Source organism: Vicugna pacos, chromosome 33 (assembly GCF_048564905.1).
Source record: "Vicugna pacos chromosome 33, VicPac4, whole genome shotgun sequence".
NCBI lineage: Eukaryota > Metazoa > Chordata > Mammalia > Artiodactyla > Camelidae > Vicugna > Vicugna pacos.
Genome location: NC_133019.1, coordinates 11,491,372 through 11,512,547, shown reverse-complemented (window position 1 = coordinate 11,512,547; position 21,176 = coordinate 11,491,372). Strand labels below are relative to the sequence as shown.

Genomic DNA, 21,176 nt, shown 5'->3' with positions numbered 1-21,176 from the left:
AAGGGTGTGAGAAGAATTTCAAGGACACAGTCTACAACTCCAAAAGCAGAACCTTAATGTCAGTGTTTGGGAAAGAACCTCACGAAAGATAGTTGATGTTATATGCCGTACAGTAGAGCGGTGGTGGTAGTGGTCATTCAACAGTTAGCACACAAAGCATCCTAGCAGTTGTCTTGTATAATGGATACAGCCGTATGGCAGGTTATGGGCACTTTTTATCTCTGAAGTTAAGAAGTTGCTGATACCACATCTCACATTTGGTTTTCTTTTCATTTAGGCAAGTGGCTGTTCCTCCTGAGATTCAGACAGCACAAAATCCAGCAAATGAACAAGAAAGTTCAGGTATGTGGGTGGATTAACAGATTAGAATTTCAAAGCCAAAAGTACTATAAAAATCACCTATGTTACCTACTGATTTTCTAGATTAAAAAAAAAAAACCAAAGCTCTAAAGAAGTTAAATGATTGGCCAGAGTTGTAGACTGAACCTCAGAGCATCTGTTTCCTGGTCCAGTGTTCTTCCACTACACACTCTGATCGTCTGTCAACTAAAGGACACAAGACTAAAACCTAGAAATACTCTTCTGCTCTATTTGCTGTAACAGCAGTGTGATTTCAATAGCTAGTGATAACTTGCCTTCATCCCTTAGTTGTCACTGATGAAAACCAAGAACCATTTTTATTGTATAATATAGCCAGGGTTAGGTTCTGACACCAGACACACCTGTCATCTGTCCTGATGAATTTGATCAGTAAACAGCTGGTCGTTTCAAAACTAGGGAGCTCTGAATATAAGGCTTTATCCACTTCCGTCGAAGGGATCCCAGAAGAAAACCAGGCAGAGAAAATTTTTAGACATAAGATTTGGAATGCAGTCAGGTTCTACTGATTTGCTGATTCCTTGGAAGGGTTGATACATCTTTCTGTAAGAAGGCGCCCTGGCAGGTGGTGGCTGATGGTGCAGACTCTGGAGCCAGATGGATTGAAATCCCAGCTTTACCGTGTGCTAGCTACATGAACGTGGGCTGCTTAACCTCTCTCTGCTTCAGTTTTCTCACCTTTAAAATGTAGATGATAGTAACACCTACGTCATTGGATTGTTGTGAGGTGTATCTGAGTTAATATGCAGGGAGTTCCTAGAAGTGTGCCTCATACATAGTGACCCGTACATATTAACCAGTATTTTTTAGCTTTGACCCTATTGAGGACAAGTACTTATTGAAAAACTGTCAGATTGTCATACTAGAAACTACTGCAGAGACAGTAAAATTTCATGTAAAAAAAAAAATTCTAGCTTTTGTTGGTTTCTAGCTATGACCTCAGGCAAGCCGCTCCTCCTCTTTGAGCCTTGGGCTTGTTGTCTGGGAGCGGGGTGGAATGTTGTCAGGCCTGGAGATAATGTACCTGAAGTACTCTGTAAGTGTTGGCTGTTGCAACTACTTTGGCCCCTGTCTGTTTTCTCCTGCACAGAACCTAAAACAGCAGAAGAAGAAGAAAGTAATTTCAGCTCTCCACTGATGCTTTGGCTCCAGCAGGAACAGAAGCGGAAGGAAAGCATTGCTGAGAAAAAGCCCAAGAAAGGACTTGTTTTTGAAATTTCCAGTGACGATGGCTTTCAGATCTGTGCGGAAAGTATTGAAGGTGAGTAGGTAAAATTAGGTCAGCCCAGCAGCGCAGGCTCTGTTCAGCTCGAGCTGCACTTTGTCTACATTAGCACCATTTACATGTGCAGTTCTGTGCTAGGCGTTAGGGACGATCTTGAAGGCACTGTATATTTAACATGTCCTTAAGGAGTTAAGTGTTATTAGTCCATAACTTGGGTGAAAAACTAATAATACACATTGTGTTTTTAAGATTGCACACACCTTAGCAGAGCACAGGAGAGCTCTGCTCATCTCCACAACCATAGCCTCTTTCCTGTGCACCTTCACTGCCATTCTCTCTCATTCCTGTGCCTCCCTCTGCCTGGAGTGTTCTTTTCTGCCCTCCTTCACCTGGTGAACTCGAGCTCATCAATCAAGAATCAGCTCTACAAAGGGGGCCAGCCACCCCCTAGGGCTCTGCGTGCCTCGAGGGGCATTGCCCTTGCTAGGAAGCCGCCAGGGGGCAGCACAGTGCCAGCTTCTGCCCAGAGCCCCCCCCAGAGCCCTGCTCCTTCTTGCAAATAAATAATAAACCCAAGGAAACAAACCGCTCATCAGCTCTGGCAGGCTTGTCGGCCCCAGGGCAAGCTCAAGACACTTGCCCTGTAGGTGGGGGGGCTCGCCTCCCATCTCCCAAGATCTTCCCACCCCTCGGCCCCTGCAGGGCCTGCTGCAGGGATTTCTGCTCCCAGCCACCTCCGGCAGACAGCCTGCCCTCTCCTAACCCCCTTATTAAAGCCTTGGGATCCAACAAATGTATATCAGTTTAGAAAGTCTTCCCTGACCTTTTAAGGCAGATAAGTGCTCCCTCCTTTCTGCTTCTTTTAGAATCTTAAATGTTTCCCTCTCATAGCTTTAAATTTGTTTTGTAAATGTTCGTTTACTTTTATGTCTTATTGAATAGAGAACTTCCCATAAGGGCTAGAATTTTATTTTTTTGTTCATCTTTGTGTCCTAAGCTCAGAGGCAGGTGTTCATTAGCCATTGAAGGACCAGGTAGGTGTTCTCTAGGCAGTAAGTACTAGAGGAGTTTGAAGGGAGAAAGAATTAACACCAGACATTCACATTTGGAACTCAGACTATCATCAAGGGAAGTGAGTGCTTTGGGGATTCAGGGGTCATTTCAGAAGGCAGACTCTCCCCCCCGCTTCTGTATCCTTTGCACAGAGGAGCACTGCTGGGTAGTGACCTTCCGGCTTCTCTCTTAGGCACTGAACTGATTTAAACTAGGAAAACAACAAAAAGCTGTTCTAGCAGGGGGTATTTTCACGCCATTGGTATTAAGAGGTGTTTGACTGAATATTTTATTTCCTCACAGATGCCTGGAAGTCACTGACAGACAAAGTCCAGGAAGCTCGGTCAAATGCCCGCTTAAAGCAGCTCTCGTTTGCAGGTAATGCTGCCGTGGGCGTTTTACTCCTGTCTCAGGATGTTCTGGTAACTTGTGGGTCTAGGCTACAGGATTGATTCTACCAAAAAAAAAAAAAATCAACTTTCTTTTTTTTAAAAAAGCATTTTTCATACCATTACTCAGATACAATCCTTATCCTGCACAGTTTACCCACGTAAAGCATACAAGTCTTTGGCTTTTAGTATATTCACAGAGTTGTGCAGACCATCACTACTGTGTAATTCCAGAACATTTTCATCATCCCTGAAAGAAACCCCCCATATCCACCAGCAGTCATTCCCCAGCCCCAGCCCCTGGCAGCCATCAATATGCTTTCTGTCTTTCTAAATATGTCTGTTTTGTACGTTTGCTATAAATGGAATCATAAAACATGTGGCCTTTTGTGACTGGCTTCCTTCATTTCACATAATGCTTTCAAGATTTCTCTCTGCTAGAACATTGCCTCAGTACTTCATTCCTTTTCTCTTTTACAGATGAATTTTGTGTGTGTGGTGAAATACACCTAACATAAAATTTGCTATATTAATTATTTTTAAGTATACAATCCAGTGGTGTTAAATACACTCACATTGCGCAGCCATCGCCACTGTTCATCCCCATAACTTTCTGTTTTGTAAAACTGAAATTCTATCCATTCAGCAGTAACTCTCCATCCTCCCCCTCCCTCAGCTTCTGGTAACCACCCTCATACTTTCTATCTTTATGACTTAACTACTATAAGCGGAATCCTACAGTGTTTGTTTGACTTAGCATAACATCAAGTTCATCCATGCTGTAGCGATTGGAGAACTGCCTTCCTTTTTAAGGCTGAATAATATGCTATTGTATGTATATATCATTTTTATTCTTACTCATTGATCCGTCACTTAGGTTGCTTCCACAGTTTCACTGTTGTGAGTAATTCTGCTATGAACATGGGTGTACAGATACTGCTTCAAGATTTTGCTTTCGATTTTGGGGGGTGTATACCCAGAAGTGGAATTGCTGGATCCTATAGTAATTTTATTTTCAATTTTTTAAGGAACTGCAGTACTGTTTTCTACAACAGCTATACCGTTTCACAGTTCCACCAGTGGCGCACAAGTGTTCTGATTTCTCCACATCCTCACCAACACTTGTTATTTTCTGGGTTTTGGTTTTTTTTTTTTTTTTTATAATAGCCATCCTAATGGATATAAAGTGTATCTCGTAGTTTTGATTTACATTTCTGATGATTCAGGGTGTTGAGCATTTTTTCATGTGCTTGCTGTTCCTTTATATATCTTTGGAGAAATGTCTATTCAAGTCCTTTGTTTTTTAATCAGACTGTTTGTTTTGTTGTTGTTGAATTTTAGAACTTTTACATATTCTGGATATTAATCCCTTATCAGATAGGATTTGCAAATACTTTCTCTCATTCTGTGGGCTGCCTCCTTTTTATTGTGTAGATGGTGTCTTTTTTGTTTTTTGTTTTTGATTGGTGAGGGAGATATTTGGGGGGTAGAGGGGTGCAAGAAAATATGGTTCACAGGACCTGCTCTGTCCAGCTGTAGTGGTCGTTAAGTGAACTTGTGACTAAATTTGTACATGGCCTTTCCCAGGAGTCACTCTGAACCAATTACTGATAGTTAAGTGTAAGACTCTGCTCCTGGAGGAAATCAGCATCCTGAGTTCAGTGTTCTCAGCCTCAAATTGAGTAGCCCAGCTCTTTCTGCCAGCGGGACAAAGATCCCTTTGATTTACCCGTCTTTTACTGCCCTGTGGAATGGTGGTTAGAAACCATGAGCTCTGGAGGCAGAGACTGGGCTCAAACACCGTTTCCACTCTTTTGCTATCAGTTTTATATTGGGTGCAAGCTAATTTACTTCTCCAAGTCTCAGTCTGCTTGTGTGGGAATATTAATGCAACCTTCAGTATTTGTTGTGAGGATTAATTAAAATAATGAACTTGGTGTTATGGCAGCTATTTATTTTTATATAGCTGTTTACATTTATTTATTTAACCTAATATACCTAATATGGCAAATTAAGACCATTATCCTGGCTGAAGAGATTTGAGATAGAATTCAGAGAAATCATAAAATACCAACATTTTTTAGTGTCTTCTGATGCACAAAATTTTTTAATCGTCATGAAGTCCAGTTTGTCTTTGTTTTTTCTTTTGTTTCCTGTGCCTTTGACATCATACCTAGAAAACCATTGCCAAGTCCAGTGTCAGTGAAGCTTCTGTCCTGTGCTTTCTTTTAAGAGTTTTATAGTTCTAGGTCTTACATTTAGGTCTTTAATCTATTTTGAGTTAATTCTTATATATGGTGTTAGATAAGGATCCAGCTTCCTCCTTTGCATGTGATACGCAGTTTTTCCAGAACCTTTGTTGGCAAGACTGTTCTTTCCCCATTGGATGGTCTTATCACTCCTGTCAAAAATCATTTGATCAAATATGCAAGGGCTTATTACAGGACTCTGCTCGGTCCCATTGGTCTGTATGTCTGCCTTTATACCAGTACCACACACACTGTTAAGATTATTGTAGCTTTGTAGTAAGTTTTAAAATCAGGAGCTGTGTGGCCCTTTCTCAAGATTTTTTAGCCAGTTCAGGATCCCTTGCAATTTTATACAAATTTAAGGATGTGCTTTTCTATTTCTGCCATAAAGGTCATTTTTTCTTAATGTGGGTACTGGGGCTTGAACCCACGCCTCCTGCATGTTGAGCATGTGCCCTACCACTGAGCCACATCCACCCACCCCCAAAAAAGGTCATTTTTGATTTTGATAGGGAATGCATTGAATCTGTAGATCACCTTGGGTAGTACTGACAGTTTTAAGTCTTCCAATCCATGAACATGAAATGTATTTCCACTTAGTTAAGTCTGCTTTAATTTCTTTCAGCCGTGTTTTATAGTTTTTATGGTACAAGTCTTTCACCTCCTTGATTAAGTTATTCTGAAGTATTTTATTCTTTCTGATGCTATTATAAATGGAATTGTTTTTGTGATTTCCTTTTCAGATTGTTCATGGTTCGTGTATAGAAATGTAGCTAATTTTTGTGTATTACTTTGTATCCTCCTACTTTGCTGAATTCATTTATTCCAGTGGCTTTTTTGTGGTATCTTTATGGTTTTCTACCTGTAAGATCACATCATCTGCAAAGAGAGATGATCTTACTGCTTCCTTTCCAGTTTGGGTGCCTTCTACTTCTTTTTTTTTTTACTTAAGTGTTCTGGCTAGAACTTCCAGGACTATGTTGACAAGAAGTGGTGAAAGCAGGCATCCTTGCTTTGTTTATGGTCTTAGAGAAAAACTTTATCTTTCATCATTGTGTTTTATTCACTGTGGGTTTTTCATATATGGCTTTTATTAGTATTTCTTTCCTTTTACTGCCAAATAATATTCTGCTGTATGGATATGCCACTTGTTTACCTATTCGTCAGCTGATGGATTTTTGGTTTTTTTCCACCTTCAGATGTGATGAATAACATTGCTATGAATATGTATGTACAAGTTTTCGTGTGGATACGGTTTCATTTCTCTTGGGAATATACCTGGGCATGGAATTGCTGGGTCATACATATGGTGACTCTGTTTAACTTTTTGAGGAGCTGCCAGATTGTTTTTCCAATGTGGCATCATCATTTTACATTTCCACCAGCAGTGTATGGTTCCAGTATTCACCTCCTTGTCAACACTTGTTATTGTCTGTCTTTTTGACCATAGACATCTCAATGAGTATGAAATGGTATCTCATTGTGGTTTTGTTATACCTCCTTCTTAAAGTTAAAATAGCTCCTCAGTAGTATTGGATTTCAAGTTAAATTTAGTAGTGTAAAAACATGTGAATACAGTTGTTTCAAGCACACATTAAAGACTTTAATTAACCTAAGGTAGAAACCTTCCATTGACTCTGGCTTTTCCATATCTATCTGCCTCTCTGACAGCTTCCTTTCAGATTGGTCCTGGGAAGGGAAGTGAATGAGTACTTAGAGGAATTTAATTTTATAGTGCTTTTGTTTTTGTTTTAAGAAGGAAGGGAGGGTATATTTGAAAATATTAACATTTATTTATTATAAGTGTCAGGTACAGATGTAGCTATTTTAGCAGCCTGTGTGCCTTTTCTTTATTTTAAACTTTTCAGAATGTTTTTAATTAAAAAAAGAGCAAAGGACACAAGAGGCATTTTATCCTCCACAATCTGCAAACAGCCAATAACATATGAAAAGGTACAGTCTCATAATTGAATGGAAAGATATAATTTTTAAAATGCATATTAAGGCACTATTAACTATGCTCACCTTCATTAACAAAGAGTCAGAATTTGGAGGTAGTGCAGCTAGAGATGGAGGAGATGGAGCTCTCTCTGACAGTCATGGTAGGTAGACAAGTTACTAACACAGCTGTTTGGAGGAGTAGTTAAGCAGTAGCTATCAAGTTTTTCCAGTCGCATGTTCTTCCATCCAACAATTCCACTATCACCCAAAGGTTGTCTCAACCAAGTCATCAAAATGTATAAGGATGTTCTTTCTAATATGTGGTAGCAAAAAACTAGACGCAACCAAAATACTCCTCAATAGGGGAATTTAGAAAGAAGTCCAAAGAAAATTCATGGAAGAGGCAAGTTACAACAGTGTGTGTCTAGTGTGTTCATGATTTCCTCTAGATACTTTTATATTATATAAAATGGTTGCCCCAGAGGAGTAAGACCTGGGGAATTAGAATGGGCAACTCGTACTTTCTTTCTTCTTAATTTATTTATTTATTTTTGGTGTGGGGAAATAATTGGGTTTATTGATTTGTTTATTCTTAGAGGAGGTACTGGGGATTGAACCCAAGACCCTGTGTATGCTAAGCATGCACTCTACCACTTGAACTATACCCTCCCCCCATTACTTTCTTTCTGTACTAGTTCACTTTATTTTCCATGAGGAAGTATTACTTTTATACATTTTTAAAAAATGAGTTAATTCAAATGTGTTCAGTTTTTAAAAGAACAGGTGGCAAATAAGGTTTGGTTATTTTTTCAGTTAGGATTCTCTTGGGTTCCCAGCCTCTGCCCCCCCCCCAATTCCGCCCCTCGCTGGGTGTGTTCTGTTCCCCTGCTGTCACATTACACCCCCGGATTCCACCCGCTCTTCTTCCTTCAGTTCCACATCTCAGGTCAAAAAAAAATCCAGTAACTCTTGACGTCCTTCCTTTCCATCATCATTTGCATCCAACTGGTCGCTGCTGTTAATTCTACCCACAAAGTATGAGTCTTATCCCTTCCTTCTCTCTCTCTTTCCTCAGGCATAATAGCCTTTGTTATCCTCTCACCTGTAATATTAAAAAGCCTCATATCTGGTCCCTTGTAATGAATCCTCAGTGTCATCAAAAGTACCTCAAGAGCTTCCTTTTGTTGCCTACTAATTGTGGAATAAAATCTGCAACCCTTAAATATTGTTATTAATAAATATTTTCTGAACACCTGTAATGTGCCTAGTACCATGTCAAACACTTAGGGTATAATTGCTGAGCAGAAGCTGACTCAGCCTTGCTCTCCTGAGGTTTCCAGTCTCTGCATCCTCAGACGACAAGGCAGAAAAAGAAAATGTTTGCCATTGTCTTATATGGCTTCAGCTCTTATATTGTCGACCTGTGTTCTATACTTTTATAGGTTGAGTCTAATTGGAACAACAGCTGTGATCATAAGAATGTTGCGTATCTGGAGACTTAGCTTTCTGCTTGCCACTAAAACCACATTGTATCCCTTAGAAATTATCTTAAGTGAAATGGAAATGAGGCATCTAGGAATACTTTCCCCTCTTCTAGAAAATTAAGACACAGAAGAATTTTAAAATAAGGAAAAGCAAACTAGCACAATCACAAATTCAAAGGCGGCCAGGGCCGCCCTCCTAGGAGTAATTAACATTTAAACCTGTATATCCTTCCAGACATAGCATATGGCCACCAAATTACACGGGGGTTACATCTCTATAAATATGCTCCATAACACAAACTGTATGTCTGCTGGAACTGCATATGTGATCCTAGCACAGTTATGCCTGTGAAAATGTGTCTTGTCCACAGGAGACACCATTCTTGTTTTGGTAACTATTAATAATACCAAAAACAACAATAAGTGAAATAGTACTGTCTACTTTATAAAAATATAAAGAACATTAGCTATTTGCTAGTGTCAAAAAAAAGGGTAGCAGTTTTTACTGTGTCACATTGCTTTACTGAACAAAACCAATCATTTTATTTATTTATTTTTTAGAAGCCAATCATTTTAAAAAGCCTTTCACCATCTATGCCAGCAGACATATACAAATGTTGTTTTTTATAAAACAAAAAGTAAGAAATGCTTATTAACGGAATGAGACTCAGTGAGTAAAGCAAAGCAGCCGTGGGAGCGTGCCTTCACACACTCACTGTAACGGCGCAGAGAATTCGGTGTCCGGGGTTCATAGCATTCTTTATAAGCTGTCGTGCGGTACCGGTGTGAATATGGGCTCACTGAACCCAGGTACACTATTACCCACAAACAAAAATGGGAGTATAGTTGGAGTTATAAAGCCCAAGTTTCAAATCCACATACACGAGCCACGTGACCATGTGACCTTCGATGTGGTATTTAAATTCTCTGAGGTTAGGTTTGCTTACCTTGAGATGAAGCTAGTAATTCCTGCCTTGTGTGGTCATTATGACCATGAAGTAAAATAACACTTAGAGCATTTCCGTGTACGTGGAGACCATAGAAAATAGTCCAGAGTTTGCGGGCATGCTTTCTTCACCTAATCTGTCACAGACGTTTTCCATGTTGATGGATCTGTATCCGCATCATTTTCATGACTATCTAGTGCTAACTTCTAGGCCATCTACTGTAATTCACGCTCAAGCACCTCTGGCAGAGTTACTCCCTAGCAGAGGCATTTCTGTAATTGTATGCGGTTTCCTAATGGCTGGGCTCCTCACTGCCCTGGTGCCTTTGGTCCTACAGGTGTGAACGGTTTGAGGATGCTGGGGATTCTCCATGATGCAGTTGTGTTCCTGATTGAGCAACTGTCTGGTGCCAAGCACTGTAGGAATTACAAATTCCGTTTCCATAAACCAGAGGAAGCCAATGAACCCCCCCTGAACCCTCATGGCTCAGCCAGGGCTGAAGTCCACCTGAGGCAAGTTCTCTTCTTTTCCATGAGCAGTTTGGGATCTTGATTTTATTATCTAATGATATAATTATTTTTCTGCTTAACCTTTGAGATTTCCAGTGTTAATGCTGTCCTTCACTGGTTCTATTAAAGCATTTCTCTAAATATATGTTAATCTTTTGGCTCCAGGAAGTCAGCATTTGACATGTTTAACTTCCTGGCTTCTAAACATCGGCAGCCTCCTGAATACAACCCCAACGATGAGGAGGAAGAGGAGGTACAGCTGAAGTCAGCTCGGTAGGTCTGGAGCGGAGAGGGGTCGTAAGAAATACTCTTTGCTTCCCTCTCTTCCAGTTTTGCTTGGATCAGAATTTCCCAGCCGATGTTTAAGAAGACAGAAATATAGTTTGTGTTGAAGTAGCAGTGGCTGGCTGGCAAAGGGAGAGGAGTATGTTACAGAGGAGAAATTGAAATAACTATACGATGTGCATTTTATTTTTTTTAGCCATAGTATACTCTGTCAGCTTTGGGCATTCCTCCATGGTCTTCATATAGAATATATTATATTCTAGGCCTGATTTTATAAGGCATTTGGCATTGAACACAGAGAATAGCGTCATACACTCTAGAAACCTTCAATCCAAGACTCACAACTGATGATTTCCTGAAGAGAATTCATTAATAACATGCCTTCTCTCTTTAGGAGGGCAACTAGTATGGATCTGCCAATGCCCATGCGCTTCCGGCACTTAAAAAAGACTTCTAAGGAGGCAGTTGGTGTCTACAGGTATGGCTAAACTTGTAGAAAGAATTATAGAAAACTAATGAAGTTTTCCAAAATCAAAGTGGACCAAATGCTGGAGTGACCTCCCTCATTCAGTAAGTGAGGTTTTTTTCAATATTATTCATTGAACCTGATACCCTGGGATCCCGCAACTCCTTCTGTTGAACAAGGAATTTAATACAGTAAGCATTAAAATATTGCTACTTCTAGTGGCTTATGGAACAGAGAAATCTTTAATCCTTGGCCATTTGTTAGAACAATTCATATACTCAAATCAGGTGGGTCCAGATTTGTTTTTCCAAGTGTCTGTTCCCCCTGGGGATAGACCAGGAGATTTTATTCATTCATTCATGTATTCACACAGTTGACCTTATTTGCAAAATCTGCAGCTGGTGTCTTTTCCATCTTTACATCCTAGGTCTCCCATCCACGGCCGGGGTCTTTTTTGTAAGAGAAACATTGATGCAGGTGAGATGGTGATCGAGTACGCTGGCAACGTCATCCGCTCCATCCAGACTGACAAGCGAGAGAAGTATTACGACAGCAAGGTGAGGCTCACGCGCTGGAGGAAGGGGCCGTCAGTATGAACACGATCCCTAGGTTCCAGAAGAGATAAGTGTGTTTTATTGATTCAAAGACACTTTTTTAAAAAAAAATTATAACATCTCTGAAATTTGCAGAGGGCACAATAAAAGCTCAGAATCCACCCTAAGGATTAGCACACAAAGACACTCTGAGGGTTTGTCTGAGTGGATCCCAGGATCAAAAGTACATAGTGACAAAAGTTTCAGGTTTCACTTGCCTGTGAAGACGTTAAGAAACCACTGGTCTAATGCCAGTAATCTAGGAATTTGTCATGGGAGAAATCTGAAAATTTTACCAGAAGAAACTTTGTTCATCAGCGGCTAAGGTCACATCAGACAAAGGTGGGGAAATGTTCTCAAGCCTGAGCTCTAGTAACTACCAGGCTCTCCTCCTTTCTCCTTCCTGTGCAGGGCATCGGTTGCTACATGTTCCGAATCGATGACTCAGAGGTAGTGGACGCCACCATGCATGGAAATGCTGCACGCTTCATCAATCATTCGTGTGAGCCTAACTGCTACTCTCGGGTCATCAACATTGACGGGCAGAAGCACATTGTCATCTTTGCCATGCGCAAGATCTACCGCGGGGAGGAACTCACTTACGACTATAAGTTCCCCATTGAGGATGCCAGCAACAAGCTACCCTGCAACTGTGGTGCCAAGAAATGCCGGAAGTTCCTAAACTGAAGCTGCTCTTCTCCGCAGTGTTGGAGTACCAGGACCCAGGGCCTCCAAAGCAGTGCCGAAGGCCTTTGCCAGCAGCTAGGAGTTCCAGGATTGAGTGGGCACAGTTGAGGGGCCTCTGTGACGGCTGGGCTCCCTTGGGTCCCATATTCACATTAGACATGTGATCATAGTCCTGGAGAGAGATGAGGTCTTGAAAGAGAAGATCCGCGATGGGCTTTCTCCTGGGGCCCCTCTGATTGTGTGCCGTTAAAAAGTGGGAAGTGGGGTCCCAAGCAGACTTGCCTGGAAGGAGCCTATAGAGGGTTAGTTATGTTGGGAGATCTGGCCTGAGAACCTCCTCAGAGAGAAGTTGCCTTCCTCGTCTTGGCCCTTTCCCGAGCACTGTAAGCAAGGGGTCAGGCGAGCCCCCGGTGTGGGGCTGGCGGATACTGACGGTTTGCCAGCGGGCCCAGCCTGGAGCCATGCGTTGAACAAACAGAGACGGTCTAGTGGCTTTCCCTGCTATCCTCCCACTTGAGAGTTCCCTTCTGGCTGGGAGACAGGATTCTTAGCACCTTTGGTGTCAAAGGCTGTCTTGGGGTTGTGCCAATTAATAACCAAACATTGAGCCCGTGGGCCGTAAGTGGGAGCGTTATCCCCATGAGCCTTATCTCGTCGGTTACTCCCTAGACGTAGAAGCGGCTTCCCTCATTCCTTCACTCCACGTTCTCGTTTCCCCATTCTTCACCCCGCTGCTATCCCGTTCTCTCTGGGTGGTAGGGGAGAGTGACTCCCTGCTCGAGGACACTCCCTGTCGGGCATGGGATGTGCCCACAAAACGTTCCCTGAGCCCGTAAGCACTCCCAGTGGGGAAGTGGACAGGAGCCATTGGCCATAACCAGACAGAATTTGGAGTTGTTTTCATGAAGCTCCACTGAGAGTTTTAAAGAAATAATATGTAGCATGATTTTTTTAGAAGAGGAAGATTATTTAAATAGGATTTGAATCATGCAACAACCAGAGTATCACAACCAGGATGACCCCTGGGCCCCATTCCTAGGACGTGGTAACTTTATTTTCCCCTTGTTGAGACATAGGAAGACTTAATTTTTAAATGGTCGGTGTCCAGTTGAAGGCAGAACACTAATCAGATTTCAAGGCCCAAAACTTGGGGACTGGACCACCTTGTATTGCGGGAACTCTGCCACCTGTGCAAAATCTCTGGATAAAGCAAATTAAATGACACTACTGCCCTGATTACTCCTTAGGATGTGGTCAAAACAGCATCAAATGTTTCTTCTCTTCCTTTCCCCAAGACAGTGTCCTGAACCTGTTAAATTAAGTCATTGGATTTTACTCTGTTCTGTTTACAGTTTACTATTTAAGGTTTTATAAATGTAAATATATTTTGTATATTTTTCTATGAGAAGCACTTCATAGGGAGAAGCACTTATGACAAGGCTATTTTTTAAACCGCGGTATTATCCTAATTTAAAAGAAGATCGGTTTTTAATAATTTTTTATTTTCATAGGATGAAGTTAGAGAAAATATTCAGCTGTACACACAAAGTCTGGTTTTTCCTGCCCAACTTCCCCCTGGAGGGTGTACTTTCTGTTGTTTAATGTGTAGCTTGTTTGTGCCCTGTTGACATTAATGTTTCCTGGGTTTGCTCTTTGACAATAAATGGAAAAGGAAGGTCCCCGCTCCATCGGGCCACTCCCCTCCTTCCCACGTTGAAGCTCCTCGGAAGGCTGCGGTAGGATCTCCAGCAGTTTCTCCTCTCCTTCCCGCACTGTCTGTCTCCTTTCTGGCAGGAGCGCAGTGCTGAGAGGGGGAACCCACACTTCCCTCGTCTCTCCTCCTTCAGAGTTAGCAACCAAGCTGAATGGCACCCTGACATTTTCCATCACCATCTGCCTCCTAGGTCATCTCATTCCCTCTCCCTCTGCCCACCAGGTCCTCATACCTGCCAAGACCCCTGGACCCACCCCTGGGCCCTTTCTAGGGGCAGCCCGTTGAAACTGAAGCACAGTCTGACCACTCACGATAAAGCAGATTCTCCTCCGCCTCTGTCAGCCACAAGGTTTCAGAGCCGCATAGTCCAGTGGAGGGCTGGGCGCCTTTTCTCGCCAGGGGAAGCCTGTTCCTACGAAGGAAATCTAGCGAAGCAATACGACTCCGCCCAGCGCTCGGCCCCAGGACTCACGGCTCTGCTGTGCCTTCCACCCTGGGCTCCCTGTTCTTCCGTGGCTCTGCTGGAACACTGTCACTGTTTTCACTGTCACGCAGGGAGCCCAGCACTGTGGCCAGGGTGGCAGAGACTCCCTGTCATCACGGAGAAGTGCCAGCAGGGGACTGGGGAAAAGCACTCTACCCAGACCTCACCTCCCTTCCTCCTTTTGCCCGTGAACAAGATGCAGTGGCCCCAGGGGTTCCACTAGTGTCTGATTTCCTTTATTATTGCACTGTGTGAGGTTTTTTTGTAAATCCTTCTACTCCTATTTTTTTTAAAGAAAAAAACCTTAAGCTGCATTTGTTACTGAAATGATTAATGCACTGATGGGTCATGACTTCACCTTGAGAAAGACCCAAAGGCCAGTCCATGGTGGGGGAAACTCAGCTAAATAGACCTAGTTACTGCCCTGCTAGGCCATGCTGTACTGTGAGCCCCCTCCTCATCTTCTCTACCAGTCCCAGACCCCGAGGCCGGGGAGGAAGCCACACCTTTCCTTCTCCCGCCCCTGCAGGTGGTTTGCCCTGCCTTTCCACTCCCTGTCAACCACAGAAATGAGTAACTCCTCTTAGAGCTCAGCCTTGAGTCCATTGCCAAAATTCAGCGTACCTGCCAGCAACTTGGGGAATAAGCTAAGGTTTCCCTACAAGAGGGGAAGAAGGCAAAAAACGGCATAGCTATCTCCAAAACACCTCTGAGTTTGTTTTGAAAGTGACCAAGGGAATCTCCGCACAAAAGTGCAGACTGAGGAACTGTGGTGGGTCATTCCCAAGAATCCCCCAAGGGGCATCCCAAATCCCTAAGGAGTAACAGCTGCACACCTGGTCAGTTCTCAGTGAGAGAGCCAGCTCACTTACAGCTTTGCTGCTAGCACCTGTTGTGGCTGCATTTCCTGGTGGCCAGTGACAACTGCATAACCAGAAAGCTGCATGGCGCTGACCCTTTGGCCGGAACTTGGTCCCTCAGCTCCCTCGGTTACCGTCACCTCCAGCCTAGCCCCTCCTGTTTTTAGACCAATAACAAGAATCAAGGGGGAAGCCCTGGCAGCTATAGGTAAGTTTCCAACCAGACTCCTTTGCCGGGATCCAATCCATCACCCCGCTTGTCTCTGTCGAACCCCCGGCCAATGCGGTGAGCACCATGCAGCTCCCTTGATTTAAAAAAAAAAAAGAAAAAGAAAAAGAAAAAAAAAAGAAAAATACAACAACAACAAAAAACACAAAAAAACAAAAAAACTTAATGAATGTATCTTTCTAAAGGACTGACGTTCAATCAAATATCTGAAAATACTAAAGGTCAAAACCTTGTCAGATGTTTAAGTTTGATTTGGGATTTTTTAAAACTAGAAATCAAGTTGTGGGGTATTTTTTGTTTTGTTTCGTTTTTTTTTTTTTAAAGGAAAAGCGGGTCATTGCAAAGGGCTGGGTGTAATTTTATGTTTCATTTCCTTCATTTTAAAGCAATACAAGGTTATTGAGCAGATGGTTTTGTGCCGAATCATGAATACCAGTCAAGTCTCACACTCTGAAAACTTGCAACTTTTTTTGTTTTGGTTTTCAAATAAATATAAATATGATATATATAGGAACTAATATAGTAATGCACCATGTAACAAAGCCTAGTTCAGTCCATGGCTTTTAATTCTCTTAACACTATAGATAAGGATTGTGTTACAGTTGCTAGTAGTGGCAGAAAAAAGTCTGGCGCTCCTCTGACCCCCTGGAATGGGGGGAGACCCAAACCCTTAAGGGATGGCAGAACAGTCCATTCCTAGGATCAGAGAGAAATGCAGAAATGGTGTCACCTGGATTTTTTCTGCCCGTGAATGTTGCCAGTCAGTACCTGTACTCCTTGTTTCTCTACTTTTGGTTATGAATGTTGGGGTTACCACCTGCATTTAGGGGAAAATTGTGTTCTGTGCTTTCCTGGTATCTTGTTCCGAGGTACTCTAGTTCTGTCTTTCAACCAAGAAAATAGACTTGTGGTGTTTCTTTTATTGAACTTTTAACAGTCTCTTTAGTAAATACAGGTAGTTGAATAATTGTTTCAAAAGCTCAACAGATGACAAGCTTCTTTTCTAGAAATAAGACATTTCTTGACAACTTTATCATGTATAACAAATCTTTGGTTTTTTTTTTTTTTTCCTTGTGTTCTTCCAAGCTTCTGGTTAGAGAAAAAGAGAAAAAAAAAAAAAAAGGAAAAAAATGTGTCTAAAGTCCATCAGTGTTAACTCCCTGTGACAGGGATGAAGGAAAATACTTTAATAGTTCAAAAAATAATAATGCTGAAAGCTCTCTACGAAAGACTGAATGTAAAAGTAAAAAGTGTACATAGTTGTAAAAAAAAAAGGAGTTTTTAAACATGTTTATTTTCTATGCACTTTTTTTTATTTAAGTGATAGTTTAATTAATAAACATGTCAAGTTTATTGCTGCACATGGTTGAACTTTCTTTTTGGCTTTGGCTGGGGTGGAGGAATGGGAGGGGCATGGCCTGTGACCTGATTACAAAGTCCCTTCCCCAGTCCTTTCTTTTAAGGTGGAATCATGAAATCATCCCTCACCGCCTTCAGGCCCCCCTCTACACTGTCTCTCTCAACTGTTTTTTCTTCCCTTACTCATCAGTGATGTATGTTCAGGGCCTAATTAACTCTGGATATGAGGATGGGGTCAAGAGGACAAAGGAGTAGTTCCTTTGCTTCCCACTCATTCCCCCTCCTTCATCCCTGGCGGTCAAGCACTGGCTTCTAAAAGTTTACTACCAGTCTAGGAATATAATAGAACAAAAGCATTGTGGGGGAACCTGGGCAGCACCCTCTCTTTGCTCCACTCCACCTTAAGGCTGAAATTGGGCTTATTTACTGTTTCTCTTTAGCACAGGGGTCAGGGTGGGGAGGCAGTTGAGAAATATTTGTAAATATTCTCCCAAGCCAGGGTCACTATCCCCAGGCTAAAGGGGTTGAGTTTATACTCCAGCCAAGAAATGGAAGACACTCCGCCTCTTGGGGGATGGTCCTCAAACAGACCTCCTCCCTCTGGGTCAGCTGGCTGGAAGCTCAGCCCTCACCCCTTCTTCCTTTCATCCTCCGGATTTTGGAGTTGAGCACCATGGGGACTCCAAATGACCAGGCAGTGTTGCAGGCCATCTTCAACCCTGACACCCCATTTGGAGACATTGTTGGGTTGGACCTGGGAGAGGAAGAGGAGAAGGAAGAAGTAGATGAAGGTGAGTATTTTGAACTTGGAGGAGAGCTCTCCACACTGGCTGGTCTGCTGCCTCGTCGAGATGGCAGAGGAAGGTAATTTTACCAGGCAGGACCCTTGTGCCAGGACCCTAGGATGATGATGGAGATTGGAATCAGAGAGGTTGGCTGATCTTCAGTGCACTGACAGGGGCTTGGAAAGAGTCACTGTGCCAAGAGGAGAAAACCGGGTTTGCCCTTCACCCCCACACCTTGAACTTACCTTACCGCTTAGTTCACCCCATGATCCAAGCTTAACTGTATTTGCAGGGATAGGGGGGATGTGAAACTTTCACATCTTTGTTATAACAGAGTATATTACCCTACACAGCGTGGAATACAGAAACAGGGCTGGAGGTGGCTCAGTTAAATGGTTCCAACCTAAGCAAGCATTCAGTGTTACACACCCTTTTGAGCCAAGCACTGAGCTCATTCTTCCAGAGTGAGTCTGCTCACTGGCTTCTCCACCGGTCCCTAAGGGGGCTGCTCTCCCCATCAGTTATTGATGCCCTTTGTTTCTAAAGGAGTGAAGCTAAGCCTGACTGAAACTTTAGCCTGAAAAGCTGAGGGAACATTGGAGATTCACTGCACCTGACTCTCACTGTGACCTGCACCCCAGCCCAGTCAGCCCTGGCTTCGCTCTGTCCCAGATTTCCAAAGCCTGAGGTGGCTTTTGCTTCCTGCTCCCAACTGCACACCTGTCCTCTCACAGCTCCTTCCCTGACACAGATGGAGTTTTCCCTGGAGCACAGCTGGCGCAGTCCAAGGCCCTGGAGCTGCAGGGCGTGATGGCAGCAGAGGCTGGCAACCTCAGCACAGCCCTGGAGAGGTTTGGCCAAGCCATCAACCTGCTGCCTGAGAGGGCGTCAGCCTACAACAACCGAGCCCAGGCCCGGCGACTCCAGGGAGACGTGGCAGGTGAGAGGAGGGAGAGTTCCTGAGCTTCTGCAGAAGGGGCCCTGGAGGGCACAGACCAGAGACCACATGGTGTGGGGCTTGGGCACAGGGCATGGGAAGTCACTCAACCCCTCTGGACCCTATGTTCCTACCTATAAGAGATATATGATGGCCCTGCTAATCTCTTGGGGCTGTTGGGAAAGTCAAAGAAACTGCATTCCGTTCGTTTATTTAACAAACATTTTACTAGTGCTGACTTACTACTGCAGCAGTAGGCTGGGTGCCGAGGACGATGCTATTTATAGCAACGACTATGTGCCAGGCACTAAGCACTTCACATGTGAGTTGTAGTCACCCATTTAATCACTCACAACAGCCCTAAAAGGTATGTGCAGTTGTTAGTACATCCATAGTAAGATGAAGAAACCTATGCATGGAGGTTAAGAAGCTTGCTACTCATGCAGCTGAGAAGTGGCAGAGCTAGGATGTGGACCAGGTGGCAGGGCTTCAGAGTGTGTGCTCTTAATTCCCACGTGACACTACTTCTCAGAAAGCTCAGAGCCTAGAGGGTAGGACAGATACAAAAATATAATGGCAGCGTAACCAGCTGAGAGGGTTCAGTATGGAATTCGTTCCTGAGGGGTGAGTTTTGAAGGATAAGTAGGCATGAGCTGGGTGGAGGGCAGGGAGTGGGAGAAGGCACAGCCTGTGGAGGTCCCAAAGGCATGGACAGAGACAGAAAAGTTCAGATCTCCAGTCTGGCTAGAAAAGGGAGTTGTGCAGGATGGAGCCTCTCTGGAGCCTGGAGAGGTAAACAGGGGCCAGACAGCAAAGAACTGGAAACATCAGGCCAATGTTGAATTTTGTCCTGAAAACAGAGGGAATCACTAAAGAGTTTCAATTGTGCAGTGACTGGATGAAACCTGCTGTACTCAGGTTACTGTAGCTGGAAGGGGGACAATGGGACAAAGAGCGCCATGCTGGGGACCAGAGAGCAGGCTGATGCGAAGATGTAAACCACAGAAGCCTAGTAGGGAACTCCTAGACAATCAGGAGTCATGGCGGAGGTGCTCCTGGGGCCAAGACTGCCAGACAGGGGAATTTGGACTTCATTCTGGGAACAGCAGGGAACTCTGAGGGCCCCCTTGCCAGGCTTGTCTGCCACCTGGCTCTGGCAGAGCAGGGCCATAAAGGCCACTGGGGACAACCAGCAGATCAAAACCCCAGAGAGGATCAGAGGGGATTCTGCCTGAGGGAGGCCTTCAATTCCCCCTACCAACTCCTTTGAGGGAAACCAAGGAATGCTGTGATTAGAGAGCTTCTCAACTTTCCAGGTGGTATGAGGAGCACAGGCGCTGCTGGGTTCTGGGGACCCAAACAGACAGGACAGGGCAGATGAGCCTGGCTGTAGGATACTGCTGGTACTGCTAACCAGAGAACATGAGTGAACTAAAGTAGAGGCCAGAAGAAAGGCAGTTCGGTGGACCCTACAGCAGATACCCCCTGGCTGCCTGAGGTTGAATATAGAGCTCTGATGCCTAAGCCAAGTATCTCTGAGGACGATAAAAATAAAAATGTTGCAGGCCAGCTCTGGCTCCAAGACCTCCTTCAAAGACAATTAGATACAAAATGATGAAGACCATGGAAATAAAGAATGAGGAAGGGAAGTAGTGGAGAACACAGGTGAGAGAAGCAGTTTTAGGGCATAGAATGAAAAAGAGGAGAGAAAAGCCTTCAAGAAGGGGAGAAATGGACTTTATTGGGTATGTAAGAAATAGTTGTCAGTTAATTCTAACGTTTTTGGACTCTGGGATTCAGAGTCAGTCATCTGGCACATGGTAGATGGTATGTGTGGAACAAATCGCCTGCTACGTGCCCGGCAACAGGCCTGATTCATAACATAGTGACCATTCAAAATCCTCTCAGCAACCTTCATGTTTAGCGGGGGCGGGTACTAGATGGTGGAAAATGACAAGGACAGGAGAGACCTGGACTTTAGTCCCAGCTCGGCCACTAACTGGCTGTGCAGCCCAGGCCCAGTCTGGCCGACTCGTCAGTCCTCATCTGTGTAACGTGAGTATCGATACCGACCTCCAGGGTCAAGGGCAGGCGGGATGTAAGGGGCCGAGCCCCAGACCCTGGGTTCTGGGCCGGGTCACGTGCTGGCCGCGCCCCTGACCCCGCCCGCCCGTCCGTCCCGCAGGCGCCCTGGAGGACCTGGAGCGCGCGCTGGCGCTGAGCGAGGGCCGAGGCCGAGCCGCCCGCCAGGGCTTCGTGCAGCGCGGGCTGGTGGCGCGGCTGCAGGGCCGGGACGACGACGCCCGCAGGGACTTCGAGCGGGCAGCGCGGCTGGGCAGCCCGTTTGCGCGGCGCCAGCTGGTGCTGCTCAACCCGTACGCGGCGCTGTGCAACCGCATGCTGGCCGACATGATGGGGCAGCTGCACGGGCCCCGCAACGGGCCCTGAGCCGTCTGCGGGGGAGGGGGGGCCGCCCGCAACCAATAAAGCCGCCGGCTCTCCCCGCCCCCGGCCTGTGTCTGCGTCCGCCCGCCGTTCCCGAAGGGTGTCCCCTTCGCGAGAGAGGTCTGCGCACGTCGGGGACGCCCGGGGGTGGTCCCGG

General features: G+C 44.4%; 2 protein-coding genes across 5 annotated transcripts in view; both read left to right on the top strand.

The window, feature by feature from the left end:
• Positions 1 to 16,854, top strand: part of KMT2A (lysine methyltransferase 2A) — a 71,757-nt gene extending 54,903 nt beyond the window's left edge. For all 4 annotated transcript variants that reach the window (XM_072954114.1, XM_072954113.1, XM_072954112.1 and 1 more), the window contains 8 exons: positions 278 to 342; positions 1,469 to 1,639; positions 2,960 to 3,034; positions 10,004 to 10,178; positions 10,341 to 10,448; positions 10,855 to 10,938; positions 11,354 to 11,483; positions 11,931 to 16,854. In XM_072954114.1, the coding sequence (XP_072810215.1) occupies positions 278 to 342; positions 1,469 to 1,639; positions 2,960 to 3,034; positions 10,004 to 10,178; positions 10,341 to 10,448; positions 10,855 to 10,938; positions 11,354 to 11,483; positions 11,931 to 12,206 (1,084 nt within the window). In that variant the 3' untranslated portion in view covers positions 12,207 to 16,854. The remainder of the gene's footprint in view (positions 1 to 277; positions 343 to 1,468; positions 1,640 to 2,959; positions 3,035 to 10,003; positions 10,179 to 10,340; positions 10,449 to 10,854; positions 10,939 to 11,353; positions 11,484 to 11,930) is intronic.
• Positions 16,855 to 17,489: 635 nt separating this feature from the next.
• Positions 17,490 to 21,149, top strand: TTC36 (tetratricopeptide repeat domain 36). Its single transcript, XM_072954076.1, has 3 exons — positions 17,490 to 17,643; positions 18,389 to 18,577; positions 20,760 to 21,149. Exons 1-3 carry the CDS (start codon positions 17,526 to 17,528, stop codon positions 21,020 to 21,022), a joined length of 570 nt encoding a protein of 189 aa, XP_072810177.1. The 5' UTR covers positions 17,490 to 17,525; the 3' UTR covers positions 21,023 to 21,149.
• The last annotated feature ends 27 nt before the right edge of the window (positions 21,150 to 21,176 follow it).